This window comes from Vidua macroura, chromosome 2 (genome assembly GCF_024509145.1).
Source record: "Vidua macroura isolate BioBank_ID:100142 chromosome 2, ASM2450914v1, whole genome shotgun sequence".
NCBI classification, from domain to species: Eukaryota; Metazoa; Chordata; class Aves; order Passeriformes; family Viduidae; genus Vidua; species Vidua macroura.
Genome location: NC_071572.1, coordinates 5,660,453 through 5,685,616, shown reverse-complemented (window position 1 = coordinate 5,685,616; position 25,164 = coordinate 5,660,453). Strand labels below are relative to the sequence as shown.

The window sequence follows — 25,164 nt, the reverse complement described above, 5'->3', positions numbered from 1 at the left end:
AAGCATCCACTGGGACCTGCATGAGCACTGCCGTGGATGGTCTTTAAATGTACAGGGTCACCTAACAGACTTTCTTCCAAAAATAGCACAGCTTCAGTGCTGAGGATCCTGGAGGAGGAAATGAGTAGCAGAAAGACACTACAAACAGACAAATAATATCCATATACTCTCATCTCTAAGAATTGCAAGCAACTATGCTCAGCTGAGAGAAGCAGATGCAAGGTGGAAGTTACTTGGGATAAACTCAATTGATTTCAGCAAACAGTGGACCAAGGTCCATGGCAGCCAATTCCAAGGAAAATAAAAAGTGTCTCCCTTAACAGAATTTAAACATTGTTGAAAAATGTAAATGCACCTTGCACCTTGTCATCAAAGCCTGACCATCTAGATGCACCAATCACTCCTTTGTATGTAAGAATGGGCCTTCCTCCAGGATATTAGATTTAACTCTTTCAATCTCCATAAATTTACAGTTTGTTAAAAAGCTTATCTTTTTATTAACTGGAATTAGGAAAAATGAAAGGTTATGTGAGGTATGCTCTCCCATACCTCCCCTGTGTAAAGACAATGGTATTTTGTTTGTTTTAACTTTTGCTCTTGCAGTTAGAAAATTCTGTGATGAAAACTGTTGGCTTTGATTATCACTCTAAACTGACTTATTAGAGTGACTGCCAAAAGGTGTCTAGAGCCTGGGATAAGCACATTTTTCAGTTTTCCTCCTGGTGAATGCAAACAGACCCACGGGATGGTGAGCAGATGGATCATTTTGCTCTCCTCAGCTCACAAAGGCCAAGCCTCTAAACCACAACTTGCTGCCAGCTGCCTGGGGGCCTGACACATCAGCCACCACCACTCCCTCCCAGGAAAATGCTGCTCACAAAGTCTCTGTGAAGAAAGGGACAAAGTAAGGGATTTCTGTAGTTTCATTGCCACACTCGCCCACCTTGGCACAGACTCAGCCCCAAGGGTATGAAGAACCCCTGAGTGCACATAAATCCAGGGTTTGGTTTATTTAACACAAATGCAGATATTTGTGTTAAATAAATCTGCAGCATGACAGAGAAATAATCTGTCCACTCCTCTCCACCAGCCTCTGTAGCACTGAAAAGCCAGTGAAGGGACACAACAGAGTCCTTCCACTGTGGCCAAGGAAACTGGGTGCACTTTTCACCCAGAATCAAGGCAGAAAATGCTGACATTTATCTTACACATGGCCATAAAAATAACTATGATAGAAGGCCCAGGCAACCGGGATACTTTCAGGAGCCATTCCTACAAAGACCCTGTAAATTCACTACTTAACCAAAAGTTCACCTTCCTATGTCCAGCCGTCTTAAATGGTCAGAGCACAGGGTTCATTTTACACTGATCCTCCGCTGAGGGAGAGAAATAAATACAAAATGTCAACTTTAGGCAGCAGCTCAGCTTATCTCTGGAGTTGGTGTCACCCGCCTGGGGTAGGGACATTGTCTGAACTCTGCAGCAATGACTTCCACGGGTAACTTGAGGATCCTTTTAATTACCTGGTAACGTGTAATACAACCTGAAGTCTAACTACACACTAGCCAGAGTAAAAAACAAAGCCCTAGGGAAGCTCTCAGGGAAGCCCCAGCTATTGAGACATTAAAAAAAAAAAAGGGGAATGCCTTCACTGGAGCTGCAGAGAACTGTGATGTCACTAGGAGATGAATAATGTTCATGTAATAATGAAACAAAATCCAACCTGGCAGCACGATGAGAACCCCTCTATGCCCTTTCCCCAGGGTAATTTCCTGTAACATGACAAACAGAAGGGGCAAATCCCATGACCCTGCATTTATCCTACTTTCCTGGTGGAATATAACACCAAAAAGCAGAAAGACAGAAGAAAAAGCCAGTTACTCATGTTCAAAAAGGGTTTCATGAGCTGGAGGATGGGGGTCCCAGGAAGAGGGACTATCTTGAAAGGGGAAAGGTAAAAAAAAAGGAAGAAAGCTGAGTCTTCCTTGTTTTGGGTACAAAACCACCAAATAATTCACCTCAGTGCTGGTCTGAGAGAGCAGAGAGAACACTGCAAATCACAACACAGCTCTTCAAAACCCCCCTTGGCTCAGACTGCATTAGTCTCCCAGGTCTGTAATAAATTTAAACACACAGATGAACATAAACACTTAAATAACCTTATACCTCTTCTGCCTGTGTTATAATCTTTTATTGCAATTACATGCTATCTATTTGCTTTTAGCAGATAAGGCAATGGCAAACAAGAAAGGTAACAATGCCTCATGTCACTAAAATGATGAACATACTCACCAGTCTCCAAGGAAATGTAGGAAATGTCCTGGTTCATTTGTATGAAAAATAAATATAATAACAAAAACCACAACCAAGAGAGGCAGCTAATACTTCCCCCAAGATGAATTTACATACTTGCCTTCCTCTGTTTTTTTGTTTTTTTTTTTTTTTTCCTTTGGAATGTTTTATAATCCTCTTAATTACTCTCAAAAACAAGGATGAAAGAAAATCAAAGTACTAGACATATCAGAAGGAAAAACAAAACAAAACAAAACAAAACAAAAAAACAAAAAAACAAAAAACTGACCAACAGAGCAAAAGAAAAACAAGCTACCATTTTAGTATAGCAAAGCATGTAAGATTCCTTTGTTTTCCAACCCAGAACATTCTGTTCTGAAGTTTGAGTTCCTCCTCTGGAGGAACTATTCCAAGTGGTTCCAGTAACAAAGAATTTCACATGGGAAAAAGGAAGAAAGTTGGAGTGTTTAAGGCTCATGATGGACAGGCAATCTGGGCCCAGCTGTGTCACAAAATTCACATTGCACACTCCAGCAGACACCCTGGTCTGAACACATGACTCATCTGTAGCTACCAGGAGGCCTTCAACAAAACCAGAAATTAAGTACCAAATTCCCCACTGGATTTTTTAGAGCTGGTCACAGAGTGGGAGTAAAATGCTACCAGTGTCAGGCACAAGTGGAGATCTTTTCTTTGTGCCCTGCACACACAGGGGTGAATGAATCACCTGGGTGGGCAGACTGTGCACAATCACATCAAGATATAATTGTAATTTCTCATGTGTTAGACCTACCAGCCAACCCAGCCACCTACTACACACCCACTAAATGGAAGTCAAACGTGCTCAAGAATAAAAGGAGAAGTAGAAGAAAAAACCCCAGGCTATTTGTTCCAGAGCTGTTTCAAAGGTAGGATTTAGATGGCAGAGCAAGCACATTATTGCTTAAAATTAACCTACCAATGAAAAACAGAACTGGAAATCACTGAAGAATTAAAAAGACACCCCCAAAAAACTAATTACACAATTAAAAATAAATCTAGATTTTTATTTTTGCACATCATATGAGGTGATGCTTCTGCAAACAGTATATTAATATAGAATAAAGAGCACAGTCTTAATAGGCTGCATGACAGCTTCTTTTATTTGTATGTGAAGCATGATGCCATTCAAGGGTGAGTCACTCTAATCACTGAAGTTCCTCACGAAGCAACATGACAAACTCTCCCAGGGGCACTGATTCAAAGCACATTTTCCCAATTTCAGGATCATCAGAGACTAAAGAAAGTTGCATTTTCTGAGCAGGAGTCAGCAGAAAGAGGCCTGTGGTATCTTACTAATTTGTAGACAGGGCAAAAAAAAAGAGCAATAATGATTCACCGAAGTCTGTTAGCAATAAATTCTTTCTGCATTTTATTTGCTGCTAATTCGAAATCTAAAAACAGGGAAAGAAGGAAAGAAATATACCATGTCCAAACCCCACACATTCTTCCACCTGTGCTCCTCTGGCATTCTTTCAGAAACTAAAGTTCACAGCTAGATTTTGAAGGAGGAGTTTGTCCTCCAGCTTTAATGATGACAGAAATGGTCCTTGTAAAATTTTGCTTTTATAGGAAAATAAGTTACCTTCATCCATTCACCCAGCACACAATGCCTGTGTATTGCAGGACAGTGGCAAACTTTGCAATTTTGTAACAGATAAAAACAAACAAACAAACAAACCAAACAAACAAAAAAAACAAAAAACAAAAAAAACCCAAAAAAAAAAAAAACCAAAAAAACAGGGAAAAAACCCACATGAAAACAAACTGAAAAAAAAGTGACTCCTAAACATCAGGAGTAGTTCCAGTACTTTAAAGACTTGTGATGTTTGAGGTATTTTTGGGTTTGGGATGCTCATTTCTGTCTTCATGTGGGAGGAGGATTCACTAATTTAGTGTTCCGTCCACTGGCTGCCAAACCTTGAATGAAACATTGGTAACCTTTCCTTGCCTGTGATACTATTAAAAACAAATTTTAAATCTCTCTTTTTTTGTTTTAAGAACCTGGTCACCCTACTGGTAATGTAATTTTCCCACCTTCAGACACATTCAGTTCATGGTCACTAAAACCTCTATTAATCTCTTGCAGTGCCCTATAAAGCTGATTTAATCTTGAAACAGAAAGCCAACAAACAACACGTGCTCACGCATTTCAAAGCACTGAATAATATGACATGAAAAAATTGCTTAATTCCTGGAAGACTACAACCATTTTACCCAGCTATTGAAACTAAACAACAGAAAATCCCAAACTCCAAAACGAAATACATTCTTTAAATAAACAGAAGTCACACCTAAGTATCTTTGAAAAACACAAGAGAATCTTTGTACTGTGCCAAAGGGTACAAGCAAAATAAACAGATTTCTCCCTAAGCCAGGAAAGGCCTCATTCCTGTGTTTAATTATTACCTTTTTTGTGCCCTTCCTCAACAAGCACAGATAGCTTTAAAGCCACCTTTAAAACATTAATTTTTTCTTCCCAAGGTGACACTAAATTCCCTCCATGATAGTAATCTTACAACCTTTTGAAAGCTGCATGAACAGAGTAAGAGCCTGATCTCTGTTCCAAAAATTAGTAGTTTATTAATAGAGCTACACCTGTAGAGATACTAGAAAAGTACCTCAAATTTTGCCTTCGTCTTTCTTTGTCAGAAACAACTTTTGCTCTTTTCCAAGATGTTAAAGCCAGAATTTGCTCCCAGATTATTTTCTGAAGACATGCCTATAGATTTTCTCTAGCTAGAGTAGCTCTCTTCTCAAAAAACCTGCCACCACCAAGCCAGCATGTGTGCCTCCAGTGATCCAAAAATAGCAAGTCAATTGGAGCTCCTTTATGGGTGAAAGGTATTGCTAAAATAAACATAAATTTCAGCTTTCTTTTAAAAAATAAAGTCCTCTAGCATTGTGAGTATTAAGAACTCTGAACATATTAGGTGAGTGCACTGCATTCAGGCTTAGAGCTTAAATAAAAATACACCCAGATATATTAACACCCTTCTTCCCACCAAAATGAGATTTTGGGATACTTGGTAGTACCTAGATGAGCACACAGTGATGGGCACATAGTGATGGGCACATTGCATCTACCTCTGTATTTTCTGATGTTTGATTTGATAATGTGACTATGACTCTCATAGAGCCATAATTCACAGAAAACCATTTCCAAGACTCCCTTATTCACATGCCTGGCTGTGTAAATGGCTGTATTTGTGTTATTTCACTATCTGACTTAATTAGATCACTGCCTAACAAAAGAAACTCACACTCTGAAGGGCAGAAGGGGACATGACCACACCCATCCTACCAATGCCCTATTCCCATATTCAGGCTTCTGAGAGACTTGAATCAAAACATGAAAATTACATTTCCATCCTATATCGTGAAAATGTGAGTGCAAACATAAGACCAATGTCCTCTCCACTACCATGGGATGAGGTGAGCCCCATGCTGGGTGAGTTCAGTGACTGTGGAGTAGATCTGTAAAATTTTACCTGTGTGGTTTGAAAACTGGACAGAGTTCACCGTATCAACTTCAAATCCCAAAACCTGTAACAGAACACAGGAACATTTCTTTTACTAACACAACTTCGTTAAAACATTACCCACATCACAAAACACGGGGAAGAACTCCTGGATTTCCAGCGCATACTTAAAAATCTTGGGAGCTGAGTCAACAAACATGCAACATAAATAAACAGCACAGTGCTCCACTACAGGAACAAACAGGGAACAAAAGTGCCACTGGCAACAGCACCAGAAAAACACAGGATTTTTGAGCTCACACGTCCTGAGCTCGGGATGCTCAGGCTGGAGTTCATCTGGGGATAAGGCCACAGAAGCTGCTCCAGCAGCAAGCACTGAAACCTTGAAGAAAGCCTTGGCCGGCCTTTCTTGGCAAGAAAAGAAGTACAAGGTACTAAATTAATGCACAATATGGAGGGATGATGCTGTTGGCATTCCAGAAATCCAATTTTTCTATAAGGAGGACAGAGGGATCTTAAAAGGGATCAATACTACAAGCCATACTTGGATGTCACAACCAGTTCCTTTACAACTAAAAGAGAATAGAAAGAAGTCACAGAGAATTAATTTGGGGTATAATTGGGCAATAAAGGGGGGAAATAAACACAAAATAAAAAAGCCTAAAGCATGCTCTGAAAGCCACCTGCTACACTGCTTTACCAGCAATCCAAATACTGAAATACCCAATAATTTCCTAGTGCAATCAACAAATATTCTTGTTGCCCAAAAATATATAAATAATATGAAAATAAGAGCATCCAACCAGTAGAAAACTAATGCGGATTTTTAACCTGACAATACCTGTTTAATACAGACAGGCACTGCTAGTCAAGCCATTTTTAGACATTTTTATGTGTCACGCAAGGAATTCTAATGCAAAAGTGACATTAACAGTCTGACAGCCGAGTCTTTGTTTCCACATCCAGCCTGCTCTGAGTAAGAAATCTCCTCAAAAGAAGTGCTGCTATGTATGGCTCAGTGAGTCACACTGGGAGATAACAGGAATGATGCACCACTGTGCATGATCCTCTCTCAGGCAATTTGCTGGGAGGAGGGAGCAAGCGAACAAAGCTTTTCCAGTCACGTTTTCCAGCCAGACTCATGCCTCTCCCTTTTTTTTTCCGTGAAAGCAACTCCTTCACATAGATTAAAACCCTTTTGGGTGTCTGGTGCCAGACATCAGGCTTTCCCTGTGCCTGTACTTTCCCTGTGATAAGCCCTTCATTCCAATACCTGGATACAAGATGAAGCTACGTGCTGTGACAGGTTGTTCCTTCTGCCTGCAGGTGCTACTCTTCTGATGTTTCACAGCTCACATCCACACAGGTCTTCTTAGAATAAATCTCTTTATTTCAATATTTAATAAAGGTTTCTGTTCCTTCCTCACCAGAAAGCAAAGTAATTTTGGATTAGTGGTACACAGAATGGTAGGTTACCTCAACCTGACCAGGTTCAAATTATGGTCAGCACCTATGCTCCCCCCAGGTTCTTGTTTCACCTTGGTGGATTTTATTTTAAAGTCCCAGGAAGGGAACTGTTGGGAACATGACAACACTATTATGACCTTAGCCTTGATGTGTGGACATGCTCTTCAAGCAAATAAAAGGGAATATGTCCTCATCACCCCATAATCAATTCCCCTTCCTGTAATGAACAGACCTAAGTTGTTACTTCCTTAAAGTGTCTTGGCAGTAACTGTGAATTAATTCATTTCTTTGCAATATTCAGATCACATCTCTCCAACTACTTAACCCCTGAAGACACAGAAGACACTTACAGTGATTTACTGACTAATGAGGTTTAGGGAAGGAGAGCAGGCACAACTGCTGCAGGCAGGGCAGTTCTACAGCACTGGTCAGCACTGTTCCAGATGATGGCCACCAAAAGGAGCAGTCCTTCTTTTGTGTCTTCCCCAGCACCAGTTATCATTTGATTTCTCAACCAGGTTTTCCACAGGATTAGGGATTTTTGGTTTGTTTTGGCCAGTTAATCTGCTTCAACCAAAAGATGGAAAAGTACAAGGGAGGCCACCGCTCTTGGAGACAGACAGGTGCCAGGTTAGCTTGGCTGTACACTTGCTAAAACAGTCAATAAAACACTTTGGAGAGTGGATGAAAAGCCACAGACAGTTCAAATTCTGCAAGGCACCTTGATATTCTTGCTTTTCTCATCAGTCCAAAACAGGCTAAAAAAAACCTTTAAGGGTCTCAATAAAAATCACTTACTGGTATTGGTCTACTCTGTCACAGTTTCCAGTTTCCTCCAAAGTTTTGTTTTGAATAAACACATATGACTGAAATCTAACACACCTAATTTTGAAACCTGATTCAACCCTTAAAATAACTCACAGTTACTCCAAAGCATTTCCTTTTATAAAGGTGCTTACTAAGACCTAGGCTTAGCATTAGTAGTAGAGTAATCAAAAAGAATGTTGAAGCCATGTTAAGCCAAGTTGTGTTTGTTTTTAAGGCAAACTGCATTTAAAAGTCCTATAGAATTTAGTCCTTCAGAATTTAGAAGACAACCTGAAAACAGGATTGAGGTGATAAAAGCAGCTTTCCACAGCAATCACCTCTTCCAGGACTAGAGAAAAAACTGTGCCTTTATTTTGGTTTGCATAATTCATTTTAACAACCTGATAGTTTCTAGTGGATAAGGAAATGTTTTCTTCCTCCAACCAACAATGAAAAACCAGTGTTAGTGACAGTCATCCTTCACACCTAAAGGACATCAGAGACAGTTTCTGATACACTGAATGATGGACACTTTCCTTACCTACAAAGGGAATTTTGTTCAAAAGATGTCTTGTTAAACCTTTTTAATACATACTCATACTTTTAATTCCTTGGGCAAACCTAATTAAAAGCACTGTTTTTGAGGGGTTTTTTTTATTAATTAGAAGTTTCTACTCAAAGAGGTTAAACAAATTTTAAGTGCATGTTAACTAATTAGAAATACATTATTTTTGTATGTACAGACCTTGAAAAATGAGATCAGAGCAAATGAACTGAATGAAACAAACCATACTAAAAAAAAGTCAATCCCTCATATTTGCACACAAAAGTAGCAACTATGACCTGAAAATACGTATTTATTAGGATATAACAATTTTCCTCCTGCAATAAGAAGCAACCTTTTCTTCAGAAAACTACCAGAAAGTAAAAATTCAAAACAGGACTAAGTCAATATATAAAATTTCTTGCTTGTTTACACGCATGTGTTCCTTGTACCTCTGTGTAAATAAGCTGAAGGACTCACCCCACTTGGAGTTTGCCTGTGGAAGAATAAGTCATATTTGATCAGCATTAGGACTGTGCTTACAAAGAAATGCACTTTTAATGTTTAATTTTTGCTTCTCTATACCAGCTTTAGTCCATACCTGTGCTACTCTCCTGCTCCTTACAGCAAGGGCCCTGTGGTGATATTGCTGCCTCTGGTTTGAGAAATGAGGTGACATCAGACACTCTGCAAGTGTCCCAAGGGCTCCAGCTGCCAGGGACACACATCCCCTGACCTGCATGATCTGCTCTCCTACAGGAGAGAACAATTCTCTCTCCAGGAGAGAACAATTCCAACTTTCCACGCTCTGCTGTCGCCCTGTGTAAATGTCATTTGCCCACGGAACAGGAAACCTTGGGCAAATCTAAACCCAGATGTAAACCCCAGTGTGGGTAAGGATGGTAAGTGCTTTTCCAAGGAAAAAGATGGCTGAGTCCATCCTAAATCTCTCAGCCTGCAGTCTAAGCATGTGTCAAATGTTGTTCTTCCTGAGACCCAAACCACAGTTGCCTGGATCACATCATACAGTAATATTCGCAATTGAAATCTTAAAAGGAAAATGGGTAAATTCAACATATTTTTCAAGTATCTTCAAATAAAAGAGGCAGAACTGTTACACTTCTAAAATTAAATCACAAAACATTAAAACTGGAGGAGTTCTGTGCTTGGAAGGCTCGGCTGGCAGATCTGAGTGACACATTTCAGAAAAATATTTGCAAGACTAACTCCAAGTACACACACCAGAGCAGAACACATGAGAAGAAACAATCAGCACAAAGCACATTATGCACGACATCAAATTCAGCCAAGTTCTTCATCACAGGTAACTGAAGGGAAGGAACAAATCTCATCCAGCTCTTCCCCCAAGTGCTCTCCCAGCCTTGCATAGAGAAAGTGGGACCAGGGCAGGGACGTGGTCTAGAGAACTACCCAAATGCACCTGTAAAAATAGCAAATACTCAAGGGAAAAATCAACACACAACAAGAAGAGACTTCAAAATACATGGACAACCTCTAAAGGTGTTGGCTCTTTTGGAAAATAGGATAGGCAGCCTAGTTTTCCTAAAAGCACAGAAGCAATTTAAACTTATATGCAGCCATTATCCTCTAAATAAAAAGCCAAGAAATGGGTATCCTTCAGGATTAAAATTTTACAAGAGGTACCAGTTGTTTCACTAGTAGAACAACCTAAAGGCCCAGACAGACAGAAAACATCTTGAATTGAGTAAGTTACATAAACAGCTGGATCTCAGTTATGGTTCACTCTCATCAAGCAACCCTTTGGACTTTGCCGCTGTGCTAATTACAGCTTTGTTTAAAATTTGCACTCTCTCTTCCCATTCCTTCCAGAAAACATTTCCACCACATAAACACTAAAATGTGTTTCATCACCACGACAAACCATTGCCTAAGACTGTTAGACATCAACTACTGGAAACATACATTCCAGAGGAGTCTCACTTGTTATGTAAAGGGGAAGCTGAAAAACAAGAAGAAAAACATTTCACAGTATGGAAAATGTGAGTGTAGCAACATTGAAATGAGCAGGAAGATTTTGAAGCAAATGCAATATCTGAAATTCAGTTTTAATGATTGCCAACCTTTATGTTTATATTTGTGTAATCTACATTGTGTACCAATGGCCTGGAGACAAATAAAGGTACTCATTTCTACCTCCTAATCCTATTTGGGATCTGATTATTAACACCACTTGAGTCAGAAAACTGTTAACTTCAAAGATTAGTTCTGCCTCAGAGTAAATACTAATATAATTTCTCATTTAATAATTTTATTTACTCTGAGAAATGTGAAAAGCTGTTACTGGACTGCTTCTGTTTAAATTTGTTTTGCAGCTTTACTATGCTCCTGCAGGGGAAAAAGGTATATTTCCAATGTCACACACTTCATAGTACTCAAGAAATTCTCCTTTTTTTGTTGTTTGTATGCAGTTTGGGGAGGAAAAAAGTATTATTTTTTTAAAGAGAGAAATATATCTCCTAAGTGTGTGAGAACTGTCACTTGAATTACAGAAACCTCTGAACTGAACTAAGTTTTAGCGGTTTCCAGGGTACTAAACTAAACATTAGAAAAACAAAGAAACAAAAAAAATTTACAATTTCCAATGCATTATATGTACATATTCAGAGAAAGGGGGCTTAGAGGGGGCTGAGATGCTCTGGGAATTGCTGTCATTGGTGGTTTTCAGGACCCAAGGGGGATAAACCCCTGAGTAGCCTGGGCTGAACTAAGGGCTGCCCAAACTTTGAGCCAGAGGCTCCTGAGGTCCCTTCCAGCCTGGGTCACTCCATCATCCAGTGACACAGTTACCTACAAAAACCTCAGTTTTATCCATTGTAGATCTCCATGTGTAAAATCACAGAAAATACCACCACCAACTCTCCAAACGAAAGTTCTGGTTCTAAGGATAACGCCCAGGGGTACTCTATGTTTACATTATTAACTATGCCAGCTTTGACAGTAAAAATAATATATCCTTTGCTGTTAAATGACCAGTGGGCCAATTTAACTAGAATGCTTTAGTTTGTACTTAATTTAAACAACCTTAGAGAACAATGACCTAGTTCTGCAAGAAGGAAATTCAATTAAAACCACCTTTCTACTCTGCAACACAACCAGTATATATTGCCCTCTTAGGGCACTTGCTTTGTGCCTCCAGTGGCATTTCATTTTCAGGTTTGAAATTAAAACCATGAAGCAGTAATGCAGCACAACTTAGAAGAAAAATCTTGAATGAGGAAAAGGCAGAGGAAAAAAAAAAAAAAAGAACAGTGTAAGAGAAGAAAAAAAGACAGAGTTTGTTTAAAACCACCCTGTGTAGACCTGCATACATGTTTCTTCCACAGTATTTATGTTCCTGATACATGGTCACAGGCTGCTATCTGCATTTCACAGAATGAAGGCAAGACCTCAATCCAAAATCTTCAGTTCCTTCAAAGTTCTTAATTTTGGAAAACACTAGCTTTACTATACCAGAACACATAAAAACCAATTTTCTCAGATGAGTCCCCCAAACAAAACAGTCTGCAAACCACAAATCCCGGGAAAGTATCAGTAGCTGAAGTTGTAAATCAAGCTCAGCCAGTCGTTCATACAAAATCTTCTATTGTGAACACAAGGCATCTTGTTTTTTTTTATTATCTGTCTGAGTTACAAATGTGCCACAGGCAAAAATCTCACAACTCTAAAAGATGAGTTTATCTCAAAGGGAAACACAGTTTGACAGGAAAAGGGCACAAAAATGGTTAAAAGTAAAAGGTGAGAAGGAACAAGGTTCTGCTGATCAGGAGAAGAGAACCTTTGAGACTCCACTTCTGAAAGGAGGATTTGACTTTCATGCATCCAGTTGTCCCCAAAATAAATGTAGCCTTGTATTATAACACCTAAATTCCTTCAACCTCAACTCCTCTGCTTTGTAGCAGGATACTTTTTTTGCAAGTAAAACTTTTATGGGAAAAAGATGACTCTTCTTCTAATTAATATTCAAATGATGAAACATCCAAGCCAGGCATGTCCCATCCTTTGTGCCAACAAATGGCAGCAGACTGATGAGTTAGAGCAAAGTAGGAGTAAATACTAAAAAAAGCAAGAGGAAGTGTAACACACATCATCAAATGAACCAAAACCACCCAGCTCCTGTCCTTGTAAGAGATGATCCAGTCCTCTAATCATCATGCTGTGAAGTTGCCTCTTAATTTTCAAAAATTAATGGCAGCACATAACAAGCCATGGAGCTCTACAGAAAGAAAAAAAAAAAAAGTCCTCAGCTTCAAAAGCCAGTCAAACTTTCCAAGCACTGGGCAGTACTTTGCATTATATAATTTAAAGCACACAGAAGCATTTTAAAAAACAAGGGGACGATTTAAGAACAAATCCTACATCTCAAATATATACAAACACACAAACACAAATATTTCCCCCCACCCCAATTGTTTTATTAACAGCCTGTGAGGTTTATCCCAACTCTGGCATCAGTCAAAAGACAAATTTTTATTGCACAAAGATGTACATAAACCAAGGGGGTTATCAAGACTTAACTGGACACAATTTATGAGGAATTTTCAAGAAATCTTGTGGTAAGACTCCAAATTGCTGACTTTTAGCAGAGCTTGTGTACAGTTCACAAACTGAATTAGCCAGGAATGCCTGTATTTTGACAAATAATTGCTGTATCACATAAACCTAACAAAAAAAATGCTGTATCACATAAACCAAATCCATTATATTCCTTCCAACTTTTTAATATATATTAAAATATATTTTTATATAATATACATATTTATATGGAATGTATTTATATATATATTTATAAACCCAATCTTAATTGAAAGACATTAACAAAATTAACTTTACTACCACTATTAAAATTACCCTGTCACACAAGGTAATTGAGGTTTGGGGTGTTTTTTGCCAAGTAATGGCAGCAATACTTTCCAATAAGAAAGTCTTTGTGTCAGGCCATGAATTGCTCTATGCATCCATTCTATTACAAGCTGTTTGCATTAATGTCCTAAGTTTGGAACTTCATCTCACACAGCCACCACTGCAGCTCTAGTGAACATCACTGCTGCACTGTATGCCTCTGGAGATGGCCTAGAAATGTGTTTTAAAAGGCTGAATTTCTGTAATCAAACTAATTTGGAGAGGGAGAAAAAGAAAAATTTCCCAGTTGCAGCTTGCAGCTCTCGCTATGTGCCAGCTCTTTCACTTAATTGTATCTCCTTCCATTTGCTGCTGAACCAAAAAACATACACTGTACTGGGTGCAGAAAAGTAAAAACACTAATTCAGTTTGAGAAATAGGAACCTGGGAAAAAGAAAAGGCATGTCCTGACAATTAGTGAACAGAAATAACTGCTGGTGTGGGCTGATAAACTGAACTGAAACTGCTATTGACTAACCAAATCTCTTTTTTCTCTGAGCTTTTAATAAGGCACACTAAGTATCTAAAGAGAATTCTGTACTTATAATATAGTTGTATTTTAGTGCAGCATTTGACAAGGCACTGCAAAGAAAAATCTTTAAGATATTGGGGATATTGTGCCAGGATAAAAATACTAGAGCAAATAAACTGGGGACAGGCATGCTGGACATATTATTGGTGATTTATGAACAGATCACTTCAATTTCTGAGGTTAGAAATAGACAATTACAAAACAGACAGTAAAAATATAAACCAGATGACCTTGAGAAAAATGCACCATAATGGAAGAAGGATATTAAGCTATTAGAGAGCATCCAAAGGAGGGCTATGAAGAGGGTGAAGGGTCTGGAGGGGAAGCTTTGTGAAGGGACTGGGGTTGTTCAGCCTGGAGAAGACTGATGGGAGACCTCAGTGAGGGGCAGGCACTGATCTCTGCTCTGTGGTGACAGTGACAGGACCCAAGGGAATGGCCTGAAGTTGTGTCAGGGGAGGTTTAGGTTGGATATTAGGAAAGGGTTCTACCCCCAGAGGGTGGTTGGGCACTGGATCAGGGCTTGTTTCTGCAGTGACACCCCTTTCTTACCTGTGATCAACTGCATACCCATTTTCAAGATTTACAGGCTGAGTTCAGCACTGGACACCATAGAGGACATTGTAAAGACTGGTGCAGAAAGCAAATCCTCTCTCTTCTGTCACAATTTTTATCTACAATTTTTGTCACAGAGCTCTGGCAAAATTGGTACTCACTGAGAATTTGCTGATGGGCTGATCTAGCTGTAATATCATGACCAACTGAACAGAAAAGACTAGAACAGCCTGAGACTGCAGTGAATCTGTTCTCAAATAATTTCTTGATTTTTCTGAAAAATTTTTCTGCTTGCAATGCAAGTGCAATCTGAATGGTAATTAGGCCAAATTCAAGATTATCCAGTAATGCCTTGAAGATGCTTTTCCAAAGAAATCTTGGAGACACAGGAATACTTCAGAGCAAATACCACAATATCACTAATCTTTCTTGGCACCTGGACAGACGGATTGGCAAGCAGTACAAACTGTTCAATGCAAGATACTCAGATAACATAAAATAAATCCCTTTATCAAAATTCCCCTCAGCCTTTTTATTCAGCACTAAGAAATTCCTTGTTCTACATCATGACCATTTCTGTAGGTTACTCCAACAAACAGCCTCTTCTGCCTGCAAGACACACACCCTCCTCAGCACTACTCCCTGCATCACAACAGCTCTAGTTTGGGATTGAGATGACTGCAGGGTCAAAAGATTTGTGGTAGAGCTGCTCAATTGACCTTTCTATGGGCAGGAGGTCATTGCTGCCATCTGGAGTGGTGTTAAGTGATGGATCTGCAAGACACCCATTTAAAAAGGTTAAGGCCAATGAAAGACAAGGAAAAAATCTTGCTTCTACTGCTCATTTCCCCTTCATTCTTCCCACTAAAGGACAAACATAAAAATAGTAGAATGAGGTGATGCTGGGGGTCTCTGCCTGCCTTCCACCCAAGAAACACATTCTTTACTGTCAAGCAACAGTGACTTCAGATGCTGATTTCAGATGGAGAAGCAGGTTCACTGCAGATTTCAGATTCATCATCTTCATGCTGCTTCCTACTACACTTGGATGTAATTTGACAAAAACACCATACTGTCACTGCAAACTCCTGCCAACTGGAATCCTGCAGTGCTACACGAGGAGGTTTGCAAACACTGATAAGGAGAGGCAGACAGACAGCAGCCATAGGTTCAACAGGCGTGGGAATTATCTCTTTTATTTTTGTGAATGAAATGGTGGAGGAGGATCCTACAGCACATTCTTTTCCTCTGATTTTTTACGTTATTTTTAGTCCTGCTGTTCATATTTTGGCTAGCCACCAGGCCATTAGCAAGGTGTGGGCAAGCACATTTTGTACATCTAAGGTGGAGTTACCCTACCAGAGAGATTTGTTTTATCCAGCACATTCTTTTTGTGGACTGCTTAGGTGGACTATGAATGGATCCCACTCTCCTACCAAAGGTTTAGACATTAAATTGCATGGTAAGAGATACTTGAAGAAACAGAACAGGAAACAGCTCGCTGAAGGAGGTGACACATTATATGAAAATTAGACCAAGGCCACACACAGGAAGAATGAAGCTTGTAGAGAGTGGATGTCTCACCACTTGCTTCAGAACAAGCAGATGTCTTAGATAAGAGCACTCTGAAAAATGTTTCCTTCAGCAGACACCAGGTGCAGGAGCCTGGGGCTTGCCCCTGCCCTGGCACCTCAGCTATGCCAAAAGAGCTGTCTGTGGGGCTAAGTTTGGGAACTGGATCAGGAAACTGGCTCACAAAATAAACCCTCACTTTCTTTTTTTCCATTTTTGCCAAGTCATTTATAACCTGGATGGCTTCTCAGAGCAGTTTACCACATGGCCTCACAAAATGACTTTCCTTGGAGCATTGAAGTGGACACAAAATAGTGCAGGTGGAAGGACCAGCTGGCAGCAGTAAGGCCAGAGCAAGCATTTCTCAATCTGGCTTCTCTACTGAAACCAGCAGATTTCAGTACCCTAGAGGACAGGTGACAATATTCTCAAATTAAAACACTTCTCAAATTTAAACACTAGCTTGCTATGGACTTGTTTGGTTGCTGTATGAATGGGCAGAGGCACAATGTTATTTCCGTTAACTACAGTGAGAACAAAACAGCTGAGTTTTTTAAAAAACTTTTCATTTTTGTTAAATGCTCAGAGTTGTGTTGATGGTTTCTCACAGGTAATGTGCTGCTCACCCCTGTGAGCCAAGGGCTGTATCCTGCCAGAAAAATGAGAGCAACCACAGTGAAGATGGATGGAAAAAGAGTTTTCCTTCAGTACAACCCTGAGCAGTAGTACTCACCATCCAAAAAAAAGTCATAAAATACACAGATTTGTAAGGTACACAGATTTGTAATATAAATATATTTATTTTTTCTAGATTTAGGCCAGACTTTACTAAATACATGACCATCAGCTCCAGTGTACAATTCTGCAAAACAGTATTAAATTTTGAGAATTTAGCCAACAATTATTTTCTGCTGTAACTCATTTTCTTTTCCTTTCCCTTTAGAGAAGATGGAGACAGAATTACCATGTTGAGCAGCTATAAAGAAACATGGTAAAATTTAGGAAAAAAAAAAACCCAACAAATTACTTAGTGTTAAAAATAAGGGGAGTATGAAAGATAACACTCTTGGCTTTATTGGCTAGCAATCTGCAAAATGAAGTAAGAGAAAAAATGTTGTTGTATTCTGATATTGTGGGACAGACCAACTTCTTTGGATGCTTCCAATGAGCACTGTTCTTGAAGACTGTCATGGATTTCTCCCTTCAGTTTATTAATGTCATTGATAGCTGTGCCATCCTTGCTGGAGATTTCCATGCAAATCCTCTTCTGAGAGATAAAACGTGAGTGGACCCCACTGTGGGGAGAAGGGAAAAAGTTGTGGCCAGACTGGAAGAGTTCTGCAGGTCATGAAAACCATTTACTGCTGGTTTTGTGAGCAACTGCACCCACAGATCAGGAAGCAGCCCACCAGCTTTTGTTTTGCCACAGGGGAGAGACTTTCCATTTTCCAGAGTGTGCTCCAGCACCTCCTCAATCCCACACATCCAGCTGGCAAGAGGTGCTTTGCATCCCCAAGACAGCAAAGTTAATCACCATGCAAGGAATTCTACTCAGCCCAAACTACTCCATATGCTTAAAATTTACAAAGGATGACAGAGGGTAAAGAGAAGTTTGTTTTGTTCTTAAATGAACCACAGCAGAGATTTTGGTGTCTCAGTTCTCTCTCCTGCTCTATGGATAATTGTTCCAGATGTTAAGGGAACTGGGAGGTGTCACGGATGAATTAGCATGAACAAATACGAGTCCTGAACAAAGGCCTGAAAAATTTCAGGTAGTTCAGCACAGCAATATTTTTTTAGCTATGATAAGTCACCCCACTGCTGCCAAGCCACAGGATGATGAACAAGTCTGGCTTCTCCTGGGGCTCATATTATCTATCAGCACAGACCTTCTTGGCATGTTTCAAACATTATGCTCATCATACACATATTTTTTTCTCCTCTGTACATATTACTATGCAGCTGAACACTCTACTGCATATAGCAATTTCAGAAGAATGGACATTTTATGTCCCAAGACTAATGTCCAGCTCCTCACATTAACCTTGCCTCACCAACTCCAGCCTGTTTTCCATACAACACAAGCAACTGAAGTGGAACTTCCACTTGCATCCCTTCAGCCTAAAGAAGCCAAAAATACCTGCCTGGTATGTGTTCAGTCAGCCATGGATAATGCTGTACCCCTTATCTAAAATGACTAAATATGCTTTTCAAGTAAAAGTGACCATCATTTTCTGGATACAAATAGAAAAAGTGAATAGTAAAAGACAACAATTTACTTAAAAGAATATTTTAGAGAGCTGCCAGTAACTTTGTATGTCTCTTGTTTTTCTCAAGTGTACCTTTGTACATTTTGCATGTATATATATATAATTAAAGATTAATTTTATTATTTCAAACTATACTTTTGATTTTAATACACTTCCATAAATTTTAACATGAAATTAACTTTAACTTGAAGCTTTTTTTCTTTCCCCAGAAACCTGATCACACTCCCTCTGTTATCTGTCCCTGTTTGTTTATACACAAAAAAATATTCTCTCATCTGGAGATTTAATTTGGGGCAGAAATAAGATATCAAATACTCTAAAAATTAAAAAAAAAAAACAACCTCTAAGACTTAAAGACAGAAAATAAGGCCATTCCTAATATAAAAATGCCTTAAGGAAGTAAACACTTGCTACTGAGTCTCTGAGTACATTATACTCCCCACACAAACAGTGCAAATCCACCTCTAGGCAAGGTTTTCCAGTCTTTTAATAAGATTTGCAATTTCTTGACAGCTCCATTTTTTTTTCCCAAAGACAGTGGGTGAATCAGGGTAAAGTATTTTTGCTTCCTCTCAAGTCAAATATTTGCATGTGCTTGTAGGCACCAAATGGGATCCTCCTTCATCTTTTCCCTTTGCTGTGTCGAGACAGATGAAAGGATTACATTTCTGTCAAAAACTATTTGTTCACTACACATCACTACACACACTCCAGTGTAACTATTGTGTCAAATACCAGCATATGCATCTGCATGATTCAAACTTTCACAATTTACTATGAAAAACTCAGCAAATTATCAGAAGCATCAATCACTGTAAATATTTACCACCATCTTTTTGAAAAATTTAAAATGCCATCTGGTCAAGTGGCCCCATACACACACTGCACAATGACTTCTAACACATTTTAAAATGCTTTTTGCAGCTTTACAGCTGTGTTATACAATCAGCCTGTGTGGACATCCCTCAGCATTTCTGTATTTTCATGACTGTATTTTCATGACAAAGGCTTATTTAGCAAGCTGCCACTGCTGAGTGACTTGCAGGAGCAGTCAGAAATGCCACAGCCACACAGACCTGACCTTGGATGAGGACGGTTCAGTCAGTCCCACTCTCTGTTCCTCAGAGGCTCTGCCCAGCCATTCAGAGTCCACAGCACATCTGCAGCCCCGGCTGCACATCTTTTAGGCAGGTTGAAATGACTCTAATTTTTCAAGCTGATTATTTTGCATTAGTAGCTGACAAGATTCCATTAGGAGTACAAAGAGAAAATTGAGGTCTCTTTGTTTAGAGCTGTGCACAAACATAAACTCCTATTGTTAGGTAAAAGAGACCCCAGGAGCCTCAGCCTAATCTATCTCAAAGCAATGTTAGGAACTGAAATTAACACAGACACCCCTTGTTGTTGTTGTCTTTTGAGTAATAATCTGCTTTCTTATCCCCTCCCAGCCCTGTCCCACTTGCCTTCCCTCCCAGTTTACCATGCAGGTGGAAAGTCCCTCTCCTACAATCTTCAGAGAGGTTCAAGGTTCTCTCAAGTGCACCTGAGCTGGGTTCATCTGGAAAAGCACTTTTGGAAAGGTCTGGTAAAACCCTTCCCCAAAAATCCCCACTGCCAGGTGGGGGGAGCCACCTTGCTTGGACTTTTTGGATTACAAGTCTTTTTCAGGGCCTCACCTTGTGCAAGGCATTCACCAGAGTTGTGCAGCTACTTGTGCTGACATCCACCTAAGAATGCTCTTTACACAGCTTTGAACAAGCCACTCCAGAGGGGTTGTCAATTTTTTTTATGTCTTGGGTTGTTTTTTTTTTTTTTAATTCATTCACCCTTTATCTTTCTTAAAAGAACAAAGTCAGGGGGAAAAAGCATTCTTCCACAAGGTTCATTTGAAGTATAGTTCTAGAACAGTAATTGTTTCAGATGTGCAATTTAGGACAATCTTCAGGTACTACAAAGACCAAATGCATTCTTTCGTCTTTGTATTTATTTTTTGTTTAATGTTCAGGTTTTTTCAGCCTTTGATCTGTAACAAAATAAGGGCTACCCAGTAAGAACATTTCTTATTGTTACTCTGTAAAGACTTTTGATTGATTCATCCTTGTTCTGACTCATACTATTAACACAATAGTCGGGTTTGAAAAAGAAAGAGAGTCATCTTAAATAAGAGATGCACTTTATCTTTTCACACAATCCTTAAGCCATTTGACTATACTTTTCAACCAAATAAAGAAAAAAAGTCTTAAAACTTTTTTTTGCTAAGGCAGTAGATAATTAGCAAAGATCTACTGATACTGGTTTTGGTCTCAGCATATACTGGACAGGACAGTTCAAGACTATCTGTAAACATCAAAGAAATTAGCACCTGTGCTGACCAAAGTTCTTTTCCCATCTTTTCTACAATTAAGAAGGAGCTAAAAATGTAGACTTACTGTTTTCTTTCCAGAGGAGAATTACTGAGAATTAGTCTGAGAATCATCAATCTTTTTTAATACCTGGACAACTATCTCCATTTAGCAGAAGGAAAAAAGTTAAAAGGAAAATAAAATAATTGAATAGATTTCAAAAGGCCATTTAATCCTGTATTATAGAAACTGTTTATGTTTCTACAGTTTAGGACAGACAATTTCATTCTCCAGATACAAATAATTAATGGTGTTTGTCTCAGCTTTTAGCTCCCTCTCCAAGGTAAGCAGATATAAAAGGAAGTCAGGAATTAAATACTCAAAACAGAGGCATGATTTTCTCAAATTCTATGAGTGTTAGGCAGACAAAACAACCAAACAAAACCAACGCAAACCATCACTGCTACTGAGACATAAGCAGAGATCAACATTTTCTGGTTTGCAGACAGGGATATGAACTATTCCAGTGGCAACCAAATGCAAATGTCCAGTATCCAGGTAAAACTGGCTGGGATTTTCTCATGCTCCTTCTTTATACTTTCAAAATTCTTTCTTAGAAGCTCATAGAGGCCCCAGGAACTGAGCACACAGACTGACACACTGATTCCCAGAAGCTGATTTTATGATGGGTGCAGTATGACTCTTAAATTCCTCTGCCTACCAAAGTTTTCCTGTTGGTCAGAATGAGGTACCTCTGCAGAGGAGAAATCACCTTCTCCTTCTGGATTTTCTATGGTTTGAGAAGGACTGCAACTCTCTACTTGCCAGTTCTGCTCCCTTTATTTATTGCCACATTCTGCATACCTAAAAGGTGGGGCAGGAAGGGCAAGATGAAATTATACTTAAAATTAACAGGTAAGAGATGTCTCTAAGGAAACAAAAACCACATACAATAAAAGTGAAGTTGAATGTCATAGTGATAATAATAAAAACTATGACAAATCTTGTCAACATTAGAAACATTTAGAAACTTAGAAACTTTTCTCCGTGTTTTAAAATAACTTATCTGACTCTCAATGGCAACTCCCCAAGTTAATGTACACCCTACTATTCTTACTCCCTGAAATGCTGGACAATCCTGAACCACCTCCTGATACTGAAAGCTCAGAATACACAGCTGTGGAATAACTTAAGACTAGTCTAAAAATAATTCAGAAGTACCTAGAACTTTTTAAAGAGATAGTAAGATCATGAAAGTAGAAACTATTTAAACTCTTAACAAGGCAGAATTCAAAGCAGAGCTGAGGGCAGTTCACTCTCTGGCAAACCCAGGTGCACATTTCCTCTATGACCCATTAGCTAATCTAGACTGTCTAATTACTTAAATGTATTTCAACCTGAAATGATGTAAAGAGTTCTAATATTTCTCACTTAGCTCTATTATTTCCATTATTATAACTGCTCTAATATATGATCTAACTCTGTTTTGCTGTGTTTGCCACATAGAAAGCATTTACAACACACTCCACAGAGGCGGTCCCCCCACATACCTACATTTTAAATACTTTAGCTTTTACTCTAGTGGAAGCTTGACAAAAGGCAACCAACTGATTAAAAAAACATCTTAAATAATTCTCTTCTGTGCAGATTGCTGTTGATACTAATGTCACAGATTTGCACCAAAGGTCAGGTCATGCAAACACGAGTGATGTTTTTTGGATAAGTGAAACCATGCCAGGTTTTCTATTTGGATGCTGCTGTCCAAATGCAGATTCCTGAACTGTTGTGTCAGGATTTCAGCCCATTAAACCTCTCAAGCACACAGACACACATATCTATATACACCCTGTCCTGCAAACTCAATACTGATAAGCTCCAAAGGGAGCCTCACTTAACTGGTTCAGAAAACTAAAGTAAAAAAAAGAGAATGGGAAATAAAAGCATGCCAAACTTGCACCCACCCTCAAGAACATATACACGTTATCATTTTCATGGCCATATAAAAACAATATAAGAGAAAGACTCAGGTTTGTAATTATTTTCATAAAGAAAAGCAAAGTTTGACTTTGGGGCACCTTATTCCATCTGATGTTCTAGCAAAACAAGGGTTTAGGTAACTTTCCAACAAGCACAACTTCACTAAGGGCTGCCTGCATAGGATTTGCAAGTGCAGCCCGTAGTGGCAGGAGTTTGGCTGCTCCCCAAGTAAATTTCTTTTCCTCCCACTCCAGAAACTTCTTGTTACACTATACACTGAGGAATATTACACAGAGTGAGTGCAACAGCCTCCTGAATAAAACTCAGCTATACCATCAACAGAGTTTTTTTTAACTCCAGTAGTATTTTATACCATCAGAGCCAAAGAACTTAAAACACTTTCCAGGAACCCATTTGCCAGCTGACATGTCACAGAAAGGTTAAGCTACAGACAAGTAAAGAAAACCTTTGACAGAGAATTAGAATGGAGAGAGAGAACAGTTTAAGAGACTGGAGATTTTTGGAATAAGTACAACAAGAACAATAAGTGTTCTCTTCTGCTACACAGAAATTGAAGGGAGAAGTACAATTTCAAGATAATTTTGTTAGGAAAGGAAGGACAGGTGGCCTGCAGTTCATGATCACCTTTTTGGCCTGAAGCTCTACATACTGGTATTTTTCCACAATACTGGTATTACACACATACATCACCCTTAGCTATGCATTAATTTTCAAGAGACTTGGTTACATTATAAGTGGATGGTGATATAGGGTTGTAAAGTGGCTTGTTGCAGGCCTGATATCGCTTGCATCATTTATCAGAGTACATCATCTCTCCTGTTTAGTCAAATGAGTTACACCATTTGTAAGCACACACCAAGATAACCAATGTCACAACACAGCGTGTACTGGTAATGAGGTTCTTAGAGAGCTCCATACAGACACGCGTGTGTAAAGGCACAAAGACCTCCTGATGGGCAGGCCCCAAATTAGCCTTTTAGGATACAGACCCTGCACAAGAGCCAACAGTGCGACGTGCAAGGGTTCGCTCAATGTCTTCCCACCACCGGCGAGATCCAAGCAAACAACATGACAGCCACGAAGGCCAAGATCCAATTACACCCTCGAGCCCCGGACCATGTCAGACAGCTTCTCTGGCCCTGCCTTTAACACGCATTAAGTGGCCCCTACACCCCACTACAGCTCCCCCAGACCATCCGGGCTGGGGGATCACCCAGCCCCAGCGCCCCCAGGGGCAGGCGGGGCTTAGCTGGGCGCCAGCACAAGGACACCGCTGCCCCGGGTCCCCGGCACGGGACACGGCGATGATCCTGCCTTAAGGGGGGGAGCCCCGGCTGGATGCGCCTGCTGGCGGCAGCGGAGCCGCCCTCAGCCCGCAGGCAGCGCGGAGCCGAGCAAACCCACCGGCAGCACCGCCGGCTCCCCCTCCCCTGCCACAGCTCGCCGTGCCACAGCCCCAGGAGGAGCTGCGTTAACGGCAGCGGCGCGGAGCCGGCGGGAGGCGCAGCCGCAGCGGCCGCGGAGTGCGCGGAGCCCCGGGACGGGCACTGCCGCCGGCACCGGCGCGGGCGGGGAGGGCGCCCTTGCGGGCATCTCCCCGCCGCGCCCTTACCTTACCCCGGCTTGGCAGGAGCCGCTTGGGAGCCGGAGCTCGCCGGGCAGCGCTGCCGTCACACCGCCCGCCCGGCTCTCCGCGCCGCCCCGCAGGGAACAGCGGCGGAGGGAGAGGAGAAGGAGGAGCAGGTCCGCGCCCGCTCACCTGCAGGGGGAAGGTGGCCGCCTTGTTGCCCACATAGCCGCGGACGACGTGGCTCTGGATGGAGAGCACCCGGCACTCCGGCTCCATGGCTGCGCCGCGCGCGCCTGCCCGCGCCGGGCCGAGGTGGCGGCGCCGGGATCAGGAGCGGGGGGCGGAGCGCGGGCGGCGTGACGCGCTCGCCCTGCCCGCCTGTCACACACCCCCCGCGGCAGGGAGGCAGGCGGGGAGGCGGGCACCGGCCGGCTCCGAATGGCCGCCTGCGGGCGCGCCCGCTGCCCGGCGCCGTGTGCGGCGCGGGGGGGACGCGGCTCCCACCCACCCGCGGGCAGCCCCAGCGCGGCCCCGCCGCCCCCGCACACCCACCGGCGTGATGCGGTCACTCCTCCCGCGGCCGCCCCGCCCGGCGGGGCCGTTGGCGCCGAGCGCCGGGCCCGCTCCGCTCCGCCCCGGGGCTCGGACGCGGCGGGAGCGGCGTGCGCCGTGCCCCGGCACTGCGGGCGTCGCGGGGTGGGACAGGCTGGAAGGGACCGCGGTGGGTCACCAGGTCCAGCCTCCCTGATCAAG

General features: G+C 41.0%; 1 protein-coding gene across 2 annotated transcripts in view; it reads right to left on the bottom strand.

Annotated features, from left to right (window-relative positions):
- Positions 1–24,740, bottom strand: part of PDXK (pyridoxal kinase) — a 46,137-nt gene extending 21,397 nt beyond the window's left edge. The window contains exons 1-2 of one of the 2 annotated variants that reach the window (XM_053970146.1): positions 24,601–24,740; positions 5,823–5,877 (exon numbers count right to left, since the gene is read on the bottom strand). In XM_053970146.1, coding sequence (XP_053826121.1) covers positions 5,823–5,877; positions 24,601–24,687 — 142 coding nt within the window. In that variant the 5' untranslated portion in view covers positions 24,688–24,740. Of the gene's footprint in view, positions 1–2,292; positions 2,362–5,822; positions 5,878–24,600 lie in introns of those variants that run through there. The other variant, XM_053970147.1, reaches the window with a different exon arrangement.
- Between the last annotated feature and the right edge of the window lie 424 nt (positions 24,741–25,164).